The 14,015-nt window shown below is 43.9% G+C and overlaps 2 protein-coding genes across 3 annotated transcripts in view; one reads left to right on the forward strand and one right to left on the reverse strand.

Moving 5' to 3' along the window:
- Positions 1-6: 6 nt before the first annotated feature.
- On the forward strand, positions 7-2,736 carry LOC139411090 (GINS complex subunit 1 (Psf1 homolog)). The gene is made up of 7 exons (XM_071156939.1): positions 7-285; positions 1,078-1,142; positions 1,274-1,372; positions 1,500-1,590; positions 1,688-1,804; positions 2,051-2,125; positions 2,220-2,736. The coding sequence occupies exons 1-7, from the start codon at positions 211-213 to the stop codon at positions 2,286-2,288; spliced, it is 591 nt and encodes a 196-aa protein (XP_071013040.1). The 5' UTR covers positions 7-210; the 3' UTR covers positions 2,289-2,736.
- A 482-nt stretch (positions 2,737-3,218) lies between these two features.
- LOC139411076 (ninein-like) overlaps positions 3,219-14,015 on the reverse strand; it is a 43,150-nt gene continuing 32,353 nt past the window's right edge. The window contains exons 18-28 of one of the 2 annotated variants that reach the window (XM_071156918.1): positions 11,529-13,040; positions 10,883-10,987; positions 10,664-10,733; positions 10,207-10,470; positions 9,913-10,026; positions 9,676-9,822; positions 9,393-9,542; positions 6,036-6,149; positions 5,519-5,728; positions 3,642-3,755; positions 3,219-3,554 (exon numbers count right to left, since the gene is read on the reverse strand). In XM_071156918.1, coding sequence (XP_071013019.1) covers positions 3,363-3,554; positions 3,642-3,755; positions 5,519-5,728; positions 6,036-6,149; positions 9,393-9,542; positions 9,676-9,822; positions 9,913-10,026; positions 10,207-10,470; positions 10,664-10,733; positions 10,883-10,987; positions 11,529-13,040 — 2,992 coding nt within the window. In that variant the 3' untranslated portion in view covers positions 3,219-3,362. The remainder of the gene's footprint in view (positions 3,555-3,641; positions 3,756-5,518; positions 5,729-6,035; positions 6,150-9,392; positions 9,543-9,675; positions 9,823-9,912; positions 10,027-10,206; positions 10,471-10,663; positions 10,734-10,882; positions 10,988-11,528; positions 13,041-14,015) is intronic. The other variant, XM_071156927.1, reaches the window with a different exon arrangement.

Raw genomic sequence — 14,015 nt, forward strand, 5'->3', positions numbered from 1 at the left:
ACCCATAGTTTCCGCTTATGTGATCATAACAAAGCATTTTGCCGCGAAAACTCAGCCGCTGTCTGACAGTAACTATTCACATCATTCTAGATACGGTGAAATAATTACAGGATAATCACTCATTTAATACGAGTGTAAGGTTTAGCCTACTGTTAAGTCTAACTTGATATACGGTATCCTATTCATTTATAACAATATTTACCAAGAGAGATGTTTTGTGAAAAGGCAATCGAAATAATCAGAGAACTTCACCGGATGGGCGATGGTCAACTGCCTGCATTCAATGTAAGTGGCACATTCAGCAGGTTATAAAGATATACTGGATTTGTAGCCATTAGTGCAGATGGAATTGCTAACTAGTTAGATTGTTAGTTTACTCTAGCGATGCAGGAGTCAACACTGTCTTGACACGTGATACCTAGTACACCCAACTGCCACACATAACATATACTATTAATGGCTTAGCTAATATCAACCTCCTTAGGGCTGCACAATTAATCGCATTTTCATCGCTATTGCTATATGGACATGTGCAAGAGGCTGCATATTTTTTTTTACGCCATGAATGTAAATTCTGATGTAATAAGGGTCCCCTGAGAAACTCTAACCAACACTTTGTTCCTATTCTGTCACAACAACGTATACGGTACCTGGCTTTTTCATTCGTTGTCATACCAAACAACACCAACCATATGATTTAAATACTACTTTTATTTATATGACTCCAACAGTACAGTGTTTTGATCTAAATCGCAAGTAAAATCTCTATCGCAATATTTGGTTAAAAACAAATCGCAAGTAAATGATTTGCCCATATGGTGCAGCCCTATTCCTTGCCCTGCTCTTCTGACTTGGGGTTCTTGAGAGCTAATATCAACCTAGCCAGCCATCACTAGAATGCGTTTCACTCAGTAATAGCTAACATCAACCTAGCCAAATTATGTTAATTACAAAGTGAAGACGTTTAGATCAGTTTGATTGTTAGCAATTTGGTTATAATGCCACTGACTACATGGTGATTTGACTTTTATTACTGCTCACTAACTGACACCTTCTTTGCATATATGCTCTCTGCAGGAAGATGGTATTCGTCAGGTGCTGGAGGAGATGAAAGCATTATATGAGCAGAATCAAAGTGATGTGTGAGTTAAGACATTAAACATTGTCACACATTGACATTCTCTTATATTTGAATGTGTCTCTTTCCCATCGAGTTCTGAAATAATTACCTTGTGGGTTTTAACAAATACATTTTATTTCACACACTTCAAAGCAATGAAGCCAAGTCTGAAGGAAAAAGTGAGTTGATTCCAACCATCAAGTTCCGTCACTGCTGTCTGCTGAGAAACCAACGTTGCATCGCTGCCTACCTGTGAGTGCCTGATGTGATGAGTTGATTTTGAGCTCATCATCACTACTATGTTTTTGTTGACAGTTACACTGACCATATCATAGTTTCTTAGGATAGGACAACATCATTGCTAATTTCCTCTCCTCAGCTATGACAGGCTCCTCCGCATTCGGACTTTGAGGTGGGAGTACGGAAGTGTGTTGCCCACAAACATCCGCTTCCACATGTGTGCAGAAGAGGTATGTTTCTTTCTTTCAAAGGCAAGAAACAAATTGGACAGAAGATGGCAGGGTGATGGCATCTGACTCTTAAAATGTCATGTTTAATTTTGAATAGTTGGAATGGTTTAACCAGTACAAGAAGTCACTGGCTACCTTCATGAGGTCACTTGGAGGAGAGGAAGGACTTGACATAACACAGGACATGAAGCCTCCAAAGAGTTTGTACATTGAGGTAAGATACACAAGGGAACTGCATGCCCGCAAGGACCTGACCAGAGACTAAGTGAATGTTGGTAGGGACCACTTGTGCCGTTAGTCAACAACTGTATCAATTCATTCAAACTGCAGCACATAGACCCTTGACTATTAGGTGCTCCTTCCTTTGGTCTTCATTTAGATATTTTTACATATTGGTCATGTTCTATTGATTTGACCCTCTTGCCATTTAGTTTTTCTTACCATGTATTTCTCTCCATAGGTGCGCTGTTTAAAAGATCATGGCGAGTTTGAAATAGACGACGGGACCATCATTCTTCTGAAGAAAAACAGTCAGGTATAAAAAAAGAAAAAGTATTATATGTGAAAACCATTCACTATACTTGCACATTGTGTAAAGAATTGAACATGAGTCACTCTTGTCTCCGCAGCACTTCCTGCCACGATGGAAGTGTGAGCAGTTGATTCGCCAGGGGGTCTTGGAGCACATCATGTCTTGAATCAAATGCCAGAACTATATTACCTTTTTTTTTTCAGCAGAGGATTATCCATTTAAGTGAGACAATGCATAAGGTGATGCTATTTTGAAAAAGATCTTTAAAACAATAATTCATTCAAATACACTTATCTGTAGGTGATTTATTACTTGGTCAGTTTTGTTTTACTTTAATTGTGGAGTGATTGTAGTGCATAACAAATCCATAGCTTGCATGTTAGTGTTTTTACAATAATTACCTACTTACATTGTTCGATTGACAAAACATTGTCGCAACAATCTTTTTTAGTACTCAAATAGTTTAGGAATTAAAAGGTTTGACTGTACAGCAGTGCTTGAGGATTGAACATTGTGCAGATGTGTATCAAAACTTTACATTTGTAAATACTGTGCTTTTGGTTGGTAATTTAAAATACCACAAAGAACACTTCATTAAAAGTTGCTAAACCCTTTCTTTGATTCATTTTGTGATTAAATTAGGATTCAGCCTTTCGCATACAGTACCATTCATCTCCTACAGTCCGACATAGACTTAACGTTAAATTCAGTACCTTGAGTGTGTTTGATGATCAAACTGGAATGTTATACCATTGGTCCCATTATACATCTAATCGACTCTCAGACCTACCAACACAGCATGATGCTGGAGGATAGTCTGTAACCTAACGTACTGCCTGCCTCTGCAGAGACCGAATAAAATACTTAATGTGAACTTTGATTGACCTTCACAAAAAAATGAGTCTTGCGTTAACCTCAATAAAAAAATATATACACAAAAAATAAAGTACATGCATAATACCCTGGTGGCTGAAAACACTTAAGTCTTGTGCTGTTCCACTTACCCAAATAACTTGTGCTAATTGTGTGCAATCAAACCCACCATCCCAAGAGGGAGTTGTGACACAGTGATTTTGTTATGGATCTTACAGAATCATTGTGGACCACCTGCCACATTACGCATCAATGTTTCATTGGGATGGTCATCCAATAATAAGGTTAAGGGAAGGAAACTTAAGAGGTCTTTCACAGTTGTCAATGTCTTTTGGGGAGTAGCGTTGTTCTGAGTAGCAGGGAACTGCTACGCAGAGAGGGAGGCAGGGGCGATCTTACGAAGGAGCTTGTTGAGGGCTGTAATCTTCTCCTCTAAGACAAAGTTATTTTTCTCTGCACTCTTCTGTCGCTGCTCAGTGACCTGCAGTGCCTTCATCAGCTGGGAGTTCTCCACATACAGGTCCTTCAGCATGATGTCTGACTTGGCATTCTTCGCCAGCTGTGGGTGGGACAGGGACAATGAAATACAGTCAGCTTTTCAGGGCATGTTTCTCTGCCATTTGTCTTGTATGAATGGTAAACTGACCTGCTCCTTCAGCTGGTTGACCTTCTCCTGTAGCATCTTGCGCACACTCCTCAGCTTGGTCTCCACCCCCTCCATCCCCTCCTGCATGTTCCCTATCACCTTCTCATATTGCTCCTGAGCACAAACAGAGAGCCAGCACTTACAGCACGTAAAAGTTGGAAGTTTACATACACCTTAGCCAAATACATTTAAACTCAGTTTTTCACAATTCCTGACATTTAATCCTAGTAAAAATCCATTGTTTTAGGTCAGTTAGGATCACCACTTTATTTTAAGAATGTGAAATGTCAGAATAATAGTAAAGCAAATTATTTATTTCAGCTTTTATTTCTTTCATCACATTCCCAGTGGGTCAGAAGTTTACATATACTCAATTAGTATTTGGGCATTGCCTTTAAATTGTTTAACTTGGGTCAAACATTTTGGGTAGCCTTCCACCAGCTTCCCACTATAAGTTGGGTGAATTTTGGCCAATTCCTCCTGACAGAGCGTGTGTAACCGAGTCAGGTTTGTAGGCCTCCTTGCTCGCACATGCTTTTTCAGTTCTGCCCACAAATGTTCTATAGGACTGAGGTCAGGGCTTTGTGATGGCCACTCCAATACCTTGACTTTGTTGTCCTTAAGCCATTTTGCCACAACTTTGGAAGTATGCTTGTGGTCATTGTCCATTTGGAAGACCCATTTGCAACCAAGCTTTAACTTCCTGACTGATGTCTTGAGATGTTGCTTCAATATATCCACATAATTGTCCTTCCTCATGAAGCCATCTATTTTGTGAAGTGCACCAGTCCTTCCTGCAGCCACCCCCGTGCTTCATGGTTGGGGTTCTTCGGCTTGCCAGCCTCCCCCTTTTTCCTCAAAACATAACGATGGTCTTTATGGCGAAACAGTTCAATTTTTTTTTCATCAGACCAGAGGACATTTTCTCCAAAAAGTATTATCTTTGTCCCCATGTGCAGTTGCAAACCGTAGTCTGGCTTTTTTGTGGAGGTTTTGGAGCAGTGGCTTCTTCCTTGCTGAGCTGCCTTTCAGGTTATATCGATATAGGACTCGTTTTACTGTGAATATAGATACTTTTGTCCCTATTTCCTACAGCATCTTCACAAGGTCCTTTGCTGTTCTGGCATTGATTTGCACTTTTCGCACCAAAGTACATTCATCTCTAGGAGACGGAATGAGTCTCCTTCCTGAGCGGTATGGCGGCTGCGTGGTCCCATGGTGTTTATACTTGCATACTATTGTTTGTACAGATGAAAGTGGTACCTTCAGGCATCTGGAAATTGCTCCCAAGGATGAACCAGTCTTGTGGAGGTCTACAATTATTTTCCTGAGGTCTTGGCTGGTTTCTTTTGATCTTCCCATGAGGTCAAGCAAAGAGGCACTGAGTTTGAAGGTAGGCCTTGAAATACATCCACAGGTACATCTCCAATTGACTCAAATTATGTCAATTAGCCTATCAGAAGCTTCTAAAGCCATGACATCATTTTCTGGAATTTTCCAAGCTGTTTAAAGGCACAGTCAACTTAGTGTATGTAAACTTCTGACCCACTGGAATTGTGATACAGTGAATTATAAGTGAAATAATCTGTCTGTAAACAATTGTTGGAAAAACTACTTGTGTCATGCACAAAGTAGATGTCCTAACCGACTTGCCAAAACTATAGTTTGTTAACAAGAAATTTGTGGAGGGGTTGAAAAACGAGTTTTAATGACTCCAACCTAAGTGTATGTAAACTTCGGACTTCAACTGTACATTTATGGATCACTTTTAGTTCTGTGTTAAACTATGGTTGATTCTTCTAAGAAGTCTGAAAGGGTGCAAATCATGCCTATTGAACTGTAACCAGTGGCTGGATTGGGTGCATCCTGTACACTACCTGCTGCAGGCCTATCTGGGTGCTGGCTTGCTGGGCCTGTGTGCGGAGGGTCTGCTGCAGCTTCTTCCCCCTGCGCTTCTCATCTGCCAGCTGGGCTTGAAAGTGTGCCAGCTGCTCCCTGGAACCCAGGCCTGCCTGCTCCCTCAACTGCTGCAGCTCCCGGACATGCTGGGCCTGGGCTAGTGTCAAGGCTGTGTCCACCATCAGTGCCTGCACCATAAAACAGTGTGTGTTTGAGAATCAACTACATTGTAGTCAGACTGTACAGTGAGCCACTAATAGCCTAGCACCCCAAACTATTCTTGCTCAAACTGATCCCCTCAAACACGCTGATAGACTCAATAGGGCATAGGATATGGAGTTTGGAAATGTTCATGAAATTAAATTCTGCAAGCCTGGATTAGTGCACATTTGTACCATGGTGTTAGTTGCTCAATTTGAGTTTCAATTGGCAAACCTGCATTCAGTTTAGAATTATATTTATCAATTATTTGACCAAAATGTTTGAATTAGTCACCTGATCCTGTGCCTCTGCCCTGGCAGTCTCCAGCTGTGTCTGTTTGTTCTTTAGAGTCAGGCACTCCTCGGTCAGACTCTGAACCTCCACATCCTGGCCCTGCAGCTGATACACCTGAAGGAAACAAAGCACAACAACCACTTCAAAAATAATTCACCTTGAAAATAAAGCATTGCATGCAAGCATCAGTGACCGCATTTGCAGACTAACAGTAAGATTTAACTCAACAGAGCGCACATTCAAGGATCAGCCCAAAGGCTTCATTATTTGAAGAGGTCTGAAAAAATATGGGCCTATTTTCATGGAATTCTACGTCATTTGGCAGATTAGAGTCTTCTCTTTTTAGCAGTAGATTTTGATTTCCAAACTGTGTTTTCCAGTGATTGTATTTTGAAATAGAAGGCCAATTTTACCTGCTGTTCACTGAAAGCCGCAACTCAACAATCAGCTGATATTGGGCTCCCGAGTGGCACAGCGGTCTGAGGCACTGCATCTCAGTGCTAGAGGTGTCACTACCGACACCCTGGTTTGAATCCAGGCTGTATCACAACCGGCAGTGATTGGGAGTCCCATAGGGCGGCGTACAATTGGGCCAGCGTCATCCGTGTTTGGCCGTCATTGTAAATAATAATTTGTTCATAACTGACTTGCCAGGTTAAATAAAATAAAACATATTTGCCACGCACTGCCCAAGTTGCAGGCTGTAGTTGCGTTTATGCTTAAAAACAATCCACCACAGCTATTTTTTTTAAAGAAGCTAGCTATTGGTCCTCTATGGCTAAATTATAGTATCTGGTGTAGTATTTAGAATTTGATCTATTTATGTACAAACAAGAAATACTACATACTGAACAAAAATATAAACGTAAAGTGTTGTTTCCATGTTTGATGAGCTGAAATAAAAGATCCCAGAAATGTTCCATATACACAAAAAAACGTTCAAATTTTGTCCACAAATTGGTTTACATCCCTATTCGTGAACATTTCTCCTTTGCCAAGATATGCCACAACGGTCAGGTGGATGGATTATCAAGAAGTTGAATAAACAGCATGATCATTACACAGGTGCTCCTTGTACTGGGGACAATAAAAGGCAGCCCATAAATGTGCAGTTTTGTCACACAACACAATGCCACAGATGTCTCAAGTTTTGAGGGTGTGTGCAAATGGCATGCTGACTGCAGCAATGTCCACCAGAGCCGTTGCCAGAGAATGTTCATTTCTTTACCATAAGCTGCCTCCAACGTCATTTTAGAGAATTTGACAGTACGTCCAACTGGCCTCACAAACGAAGACCAAGTGGGAACCACGCCAGCCCAGGACCTCCACATCCGGCTTCTTCATTTGCGGGATCGTCTGAGACCAGCTACCCGAACAGCTGATAAAACTGGGTTTGCACAACCGAAGAATTGCTGCACAAACTGTCTGACGTCGTCTCAGGGAAGCTCATCTGCGTGCTCGTCGTCTTCACCAGGGTCTTGACCTGACAGCAGTTTGGCGTCGTAACTGACTTCAGTGGGCAAACGCTCAACTTCGATGGCCATTGTCACACTGGAGAAGTGTGCTCTTCACGGATGAATCCCGGTTTCAACTGTACTGGCATAAAGAGTGTATGGCGTCGCGTGGGTGAGCCGTTTCCTGATGTCAATGTGGTGAACAGAATTGAATTTTATCGATGGCTGTTTGAATGCACAGAGACACCGTGATGAGATCCTGAGGTCTATTGTCGTACCATTCATCCACCGCCATCACCTCATGTTTCAGCATGATAATGCACGTCCCCATGCCGCAAGGATCTATACACAATTCCTGGAAGCTCAAAATGTCCCAATTCTCCCATGGCCTGCATACTCGCCAGACATGTCACCCATTGAGCTGTTTGGGATGCTCTGGATCGATGTGTACGGCAGCGTGTTCCATTTTCCGCCAATATCTAGCAATTTTACACAGCCATTGAAGAGGACTGGTTTTCTGATTCATGCCCCATATATTTTTTAAGGTATCTGTGACCAACAGATGCATATCTGTTCATGTCTACATTTGACACTTCAATGCGACTTCTGCTATCAGAATAAGATAGCATTGAAAAGACGGTCTAGTCACTTTGTGGTCTGATTGGGTGACCAATTGTGGTCTGAAGTGGCTGACCACTTCAGGTGGTGGTCAGGGATGCATTGTGTGCATATTTCTCTTCAGTCTGGATGAAATCAGGCTACCGAAAGCCATGCAGTGGGCGACGTTATCACACGTTCCTCCCATAAGTCTCCAGAAAACTTGTGTTTTGGGACTGAGGCACCTTTTCGTTATAAAATTGGAGGAAATACGTTCCTAGTGTGTGAGGAACATGTTTCTAGGCTTCATAAATGCATTTTCATTTTTATGCTTACCCATTTGCCATCTCTTTAGCGTTGCTTGCTGGCTAGCTACAGAGATTAGCTGGCTAATTAGCTACATTAGTTAGCTAGAGACGGCCTCTGTATTCCCAGTCATGCGAAATCCATAGATTAGGGCCTAATTCATTCATTTCAATTTATTGATTTCCTTATATGAACTGTAACTCAGTAAAAATCAGAGAAAGAATTTAAGTGTGCGTTCTCTAATTCGCTCTTTCTCTCTCTTGGAGGACCTGAGCCCTAGGACCATGCCCCAGGACTACCTGACATGATGACTCCTTGCTGTCACCAGTCCACCTGGCCGTGCTGCTGCTCCAGTTTCTTTCAACTGTTCTGCCTTATTATTATTCGACCATGCTGGTCATTTATGAACATTTGAACATCTTGGCCATGTTCTGTTATAATCTCCACCCGGCACAGCCAGAAGAGGACTGGCCATCCCACATATGCTCTCTCTAATTCTCTCTTTCTTTCTCTCTCTCGGAGGACCTGAGCCCTAGGACCATGCCCCAGGAATACCTGACATGATGACTCCTTGCTGTCCCCAGTCCACCTGACTGTGCTGCTGCTCCAGTTTCAACTGTTCTGCCTTATTATTATTCAACCATGCTGGTCATTTATGAACATTTGAACATCTTGACCATGTTCTGTTATAATCTCCACCCGGCAAAGCCAGAAGAGGACTGGCCACCCCACATAGCCTGGTTCCTCTCTAGGTTTCTTCCTAGGTTTTGGCCTTTCTAGGGAGTTTTTCCTAGCCACTGTGCTTCTACACCTGCATTGCTTGCTGTTTGGGGTTTTAGGCTGGGTTTCTGTACAGCACTTTGAGATATCAGCTGATGTACGAAGGGCTATATAAATAAATTTGATTTGATATATTCCAATTTACAAGGGGCTGCTGCAGCACCTCCAGCACCCCTACATCCCGTGGCTATGGCTTTAAGAGCAAGTAACATAGCTCTACCCTGTGGAGCAGCTCCTGGTTTTGGAGGCGCAGGCTCTGGCACTCCTTTTGTAGGGCCATAGTGGCCTCCTCCTCATGTTGTTTCTGGGCCAGACGCAGCTGCTCCTTCTCCCTGCTTAGCCTGCCCATGCTGGCCTCCAGCTCCTTTACCTGATGATCAGCAGACAACAATGAAGTCAGTCAAAGTGCTAATGTATCACAACACTTCATTAAAGATCACATTCAGGACCAGCAAACAGTGAGCAGACATTTCTATTGTTTTCGTCGTTAGTATGTCACCTACCTTGTCCTGGGCATCCTGTATCATCCTCTGGTGGTTGGCTACTTCCTGGGTCTGGCCATTCTTCTCCTGATCCACTGCCTGGAGCTGGGAGCGAAGCAGCTCCACCTGGGAGTCCACAGAGAGAAGAGACTCTTGGAGCTTCTCAACCTGAAAACAATAACATCATAATTCATACATATTCAGTCAGAGGAAACTGACTGAACAGAGTTGCAATAGCCAAGTACATCCTTCTCTCACCTTCTGGGTCCTCTCCTCCACCTCCCTCAGCAGCCTCTCCTTATCCTGCTCCAGCCATTGGTGCTTCAGGGTCAGGCTGGTCAGTGAGGACTCCACCTCTGATAAACACTGGAGCTAAGAGCAAACAAGACATTTAAGAACCAAGATACATAAATGAGGCCCATTCATTAAAAATGCTGACCAAGAAAATTCTCACAAACTTCAATTTCCCATAGACCAAAATATAGTATCTAGACAATGGAGAACTCTACCACAACTGTCCCAAAAGTCCCCTATATATACACACACACACACCTTTTCCTTGATGGTGTGGAGTTCTCTCTCCAGCAGCTCCTTGTCGTGCCGCCAGGCTGCCTGCAGGTGGAGTCTCTCCCTCTCCTGCTGGGTGGAGGTCTCCTGGAGCTGCCTGGCTGTGGCCGCCCCCTCCTCCTGCTCCCGGGACACCTGCGCCAGCCTCTCCGTCAGCATCTGGACCGCCCCCTGGTCGGCACGGAGACGGGAGCTCAGCTGCAGGTTGTGGGCTCTCAGGTCCAGCACCTCTTCCTGGTACTTGGCGTTCTGAGAGGGAAGGGAATGGATGAAGGGTTTATCAGACTGGGATTGCTCATCACTATGCAGTGACCTCGGGTGATTGAGAGAATGATCATGTGTCCAATGATCAAATGTAGGCTATTAAAATCTATCAGGCTAAAAGGGTCAGTTGAACTATGCAGGGTGATTATAGTGAAATGGAAAACGATTGAAAACAAACCTCTTTGTGAAGTCTCTCCTGCTTCTCCCTGTTCTTCTCGTGTTCCTGCTCCACTTCGTCCAGTTTCTTTCTGGTGAAATCAAAGACGGAACGGAATGATTAATAGCTGTGAAGACAGAATACAGCTTAAATAACAACCCCTTCTGTAACATCCATGTGTAAACCATATCTGAATTTAACATTATCTCACAGCAACACATTACTGACGGATCAGCTTACTTCTTCTTGACGATCTCTTCCTCCATTCTCTGGACATCCTGCTGTAACATGGCCAGTCTGTCCTTCAGAGCACTGTTCTCACAGTTGACCTCATCTAACTGAGAACTAGAGTTTAAATAGTTTACATAGGAGTTTTTCCTCAAAGGCATTTTAATCTGGAAGATATTTAAACATAATATTTATCTGGAGATTGATTTGATAGAGGCATTTATAATTTGAAGCAAACATTTGAGTTCCAGATGAAACTCTGGGTGAAATCAATGCACTTATGTGGCGAAAGTAAAATGGACACTGGTTTAGACAAACAAACATTCAATGATATAAAATAATGTTAGTCAGACAAATTAAATCTAATATCATGCACCTAGGTGAAAATCATGCCGCTAGAGAGACAGAAAATTGTTAATGCATTCCAGACAATTAAGGTGTTAAGGTCTAGAGAAGGTTAAACACTTGGAGAAGGTTTGTGAGGAGAAAAGGTGAGGATCTCTTTCAGATGAGAGCAGATCGGTTGCAATTAGTCATTCAAATTTCAGCCACCATGTTTGGGGCAGAAACACATTGGAATGTTTCAAGGCAGGTGGAGGTTAGTCATTTGAAGGTTGGTTTGGTTTGATTTCCGGCAACAGGCCTGCACGTCACAAACCTGTGTGGACTGGTAGGATCCATCACCATCTCCAGAGCCATGACCAGCTTCTCCATCTCCACCAGCTGCTCCTTCATCCTGCCCTTCTCCGACTCAAAGTCCTCCTCCAACCTGTGGACCTCTGCCTGAGAGGACAGCAGGGCCTGCTGCAGCTGGACTGTGGTGCTGCTGCCAGCCTTTCCTCTGAGGGAGCACAGCTCTCTCTCCTTGGTCTCCAGCTGGGTGTTCAGCAGCTCCTCTTCCCTATAGTGCTTATTGGACAGGGCTTCCGCTATCTCTACCAGACCTGCAGTCTGCTTTATATCTGATTCAAGGTGGTCTACTTCTGTGAATTTGGCCTCTAGCTGGGTCCTGAGATCAGAAACTAGGTTGGACATTTCAACCAGTTGGGCATTCAGCTGGTGGATGTGGTCTTGGAGTTTGGATGATTCCATTTCCATTTCTACGATCTGGTTGGAGAGTTGGTCTGCCAGGCGGATGTAGTGGGCGTTCTCCTGGCCCAGACAGCCCGTCTCTTCCCTTTCCAGGTCCAGGGTGGATTTGATCTCCATGACCTGGGTTTGTTCCAGCCTCAATGCTTCCTGTAGACTCTTCTCTGCCCTCTTCCACTGGTTTAACTCCTCAGTGACACAGTCAAGATCTGACTGTAGACAGTCAACAGTTGTTCTGTGTTTTCTCAGCTCCTCCATCAGCTTCGCTCTGTCCGTCTTCTGGGAGTCCAGCTCAGCAGTCTGCCTTGAGCATCGTTCAACTTCATTTCTCAGAGCCTCCCGTGCCCTCTCCAACTCCCCCCTCAGGGTATCCGTGTCTTCCTCTTTGGCCCTCAGCTGAGCTTGCTGTTGTAGGAAGGTGCTGGACAAACTGCTACAGTTCTCCGCCATAATTTCCTTGTCCTGAAGAAGTGTCATATATTCAGATCGTAGACTATGCAGCTCCTCTCTTAGCTGAGACACCTCACTAAGGATCTCTCGCTCTCTATCCCTCACCAACCCCAGTTCCTCCTCTACATCATGCTGTTCAGAGGTCAGACGCTCGGTCAAAGCCTCAGACTCCAGACACACAGTGCGTTCCTCCAGCTCCAGCTGGGCACAAACCACTTCCAGTTTGGCCTCTAGTTGACTGCACCGATCGCAAGTCTCTTCCAGTTCAGCCTCTAACTGACTGCACTGTGTTTGATAGTGCTCTAGTTTCACCTCTAACTGACAATGCTGTATAAGTGACTTCTCCCTATCGGAGGTCAGATCTGCCTGCTCCTGCAGACTGGCTATGTGCTCTTTCAGCTGCCGGACTTCCTCCTGGTGCCCTTCCTCCAGCCTCTTCCTCTCCACAGCGGACCGGCTGCAGATCCTGGCCTGCTCCTCAACCGCCCTCTCTGTACTGTAGAGTCTCTCCCTGTGCCTCTCCTGCTCCAGTTCCAGCCGCAGGCGCTCACAGCGTAGCTGGTGCATGAAGCTGCGCTGGGCCTCGCCTTGCTGAGTCTTCATCTGAGACACCTGCTGCTCTGCCTCTTCCCTGATTACATAGCACACACACTGTTCACCAAGGCACACAGAGACAGATACATACACATATACAGTACGAGTGAAAAGTTTGGACACATACTCATTCAAGTTTTTATTTGTATTTTTTTTACTATTTTCTACATTGTAGAATAATAGTGAAGACATCAAAACTATGAAATAAAACATGGAGTCATGTACTAACCAAAAAACTGTTAAACAAATCAAAATATATTTTATATTTGAGATTCTTCAAATAGCCACCCATTGCCTTGAAGACAGCGTTGCACGCTTGGCATTCTCTCAACCAGCTTCACCTGGAATGCTTTTCCAACAATCTTGAAGGAGTTCCCACATATGCTGAGCAGTTGTTGGCGCCTTTTCTATTCACTCTGCGGTCCAACTCATCCCAAACCATCTCAATTGGGTTGAAGTTAGGTGTTGTGGAGGCCAGGTCATCTGATTCAGCACTCCACCAACTCTCCTTCTTCGTCAAATAGCCCTTAAACAGCCTGGAGGTGTGTTGGGTCATTGTCCTATTAAAAAACAAATGATAGTCCCACTAAGTGCAAACCAGATGGGATGGCATATCACTGCAGAATGCAGTGGTAGTCATGCTGGTTAAGTGGGCCTTGAATTGTAAATACATCACTGACAGTGTCACCAGCAAAGCACCATCACACCTCCATGCTTCACGTTGGGAACCACACATGCAGAGATCATCAGTTCACCTACTCTGCGTCTCACAAAGACACGGCGGTTGGAACCAAAAATCTCAAATTTGGACTCATCAGACCAAAAGGACAGATTTCCACTGGTCTAATGTCCATTGCTCATGTTTCTTGGCCCAATAAGTGTTCTTCTTATTGGTGTCCTTTAGTAGTGGTTTCTTTGCAGCAATTCAACCATTAAGGCCTGATTCACGTAGTCTCCTCTGAACAGTTGATGTTGAGATGTGTCTGTTATTTGAACTCTGTGAAGCACTTAT

Source organism: Oncorhynchus clarkii, chromosome 1, assembly GCF_045791955.1.
Source record: "Oncorhynchus clarkii lewisi isolate Uvic-CL-2024 chromosome 1, UVic_Ocla_1.0, whole genome shotgun sequence".
NCBI lineage: Eukaryota > Metazoa > Chordata > Actinopteri > Salmoniformes > Salmonidae > Oncorhynchus > Oncorhynchus clarkii.

Bases quoted from the DNA above. Each gene is read 5' to 3' on its own strand.
- LOC139411090 (XM_071156939.1), top strand. From the start codon at position 211: ATGTTTTGTGAAAAGGCAATCGAAATAATCAGAGAACTTCACCGGATG. The intron at 286-1,077 runs GTAAGTGGCACA...TGCTCTCTGCAG, and splicing joins GTCAACTGCCTGCATTCAAT to GAAGATGGTATTCGTCAGGT. The intron at 1,373-1,499 runs GTGAGTGCCTGA...TCCTCTCCTCAG, and splicing joins CGTTGCATCGCTGCCTACCT to CTATGACAGGCTCCTCCGCA.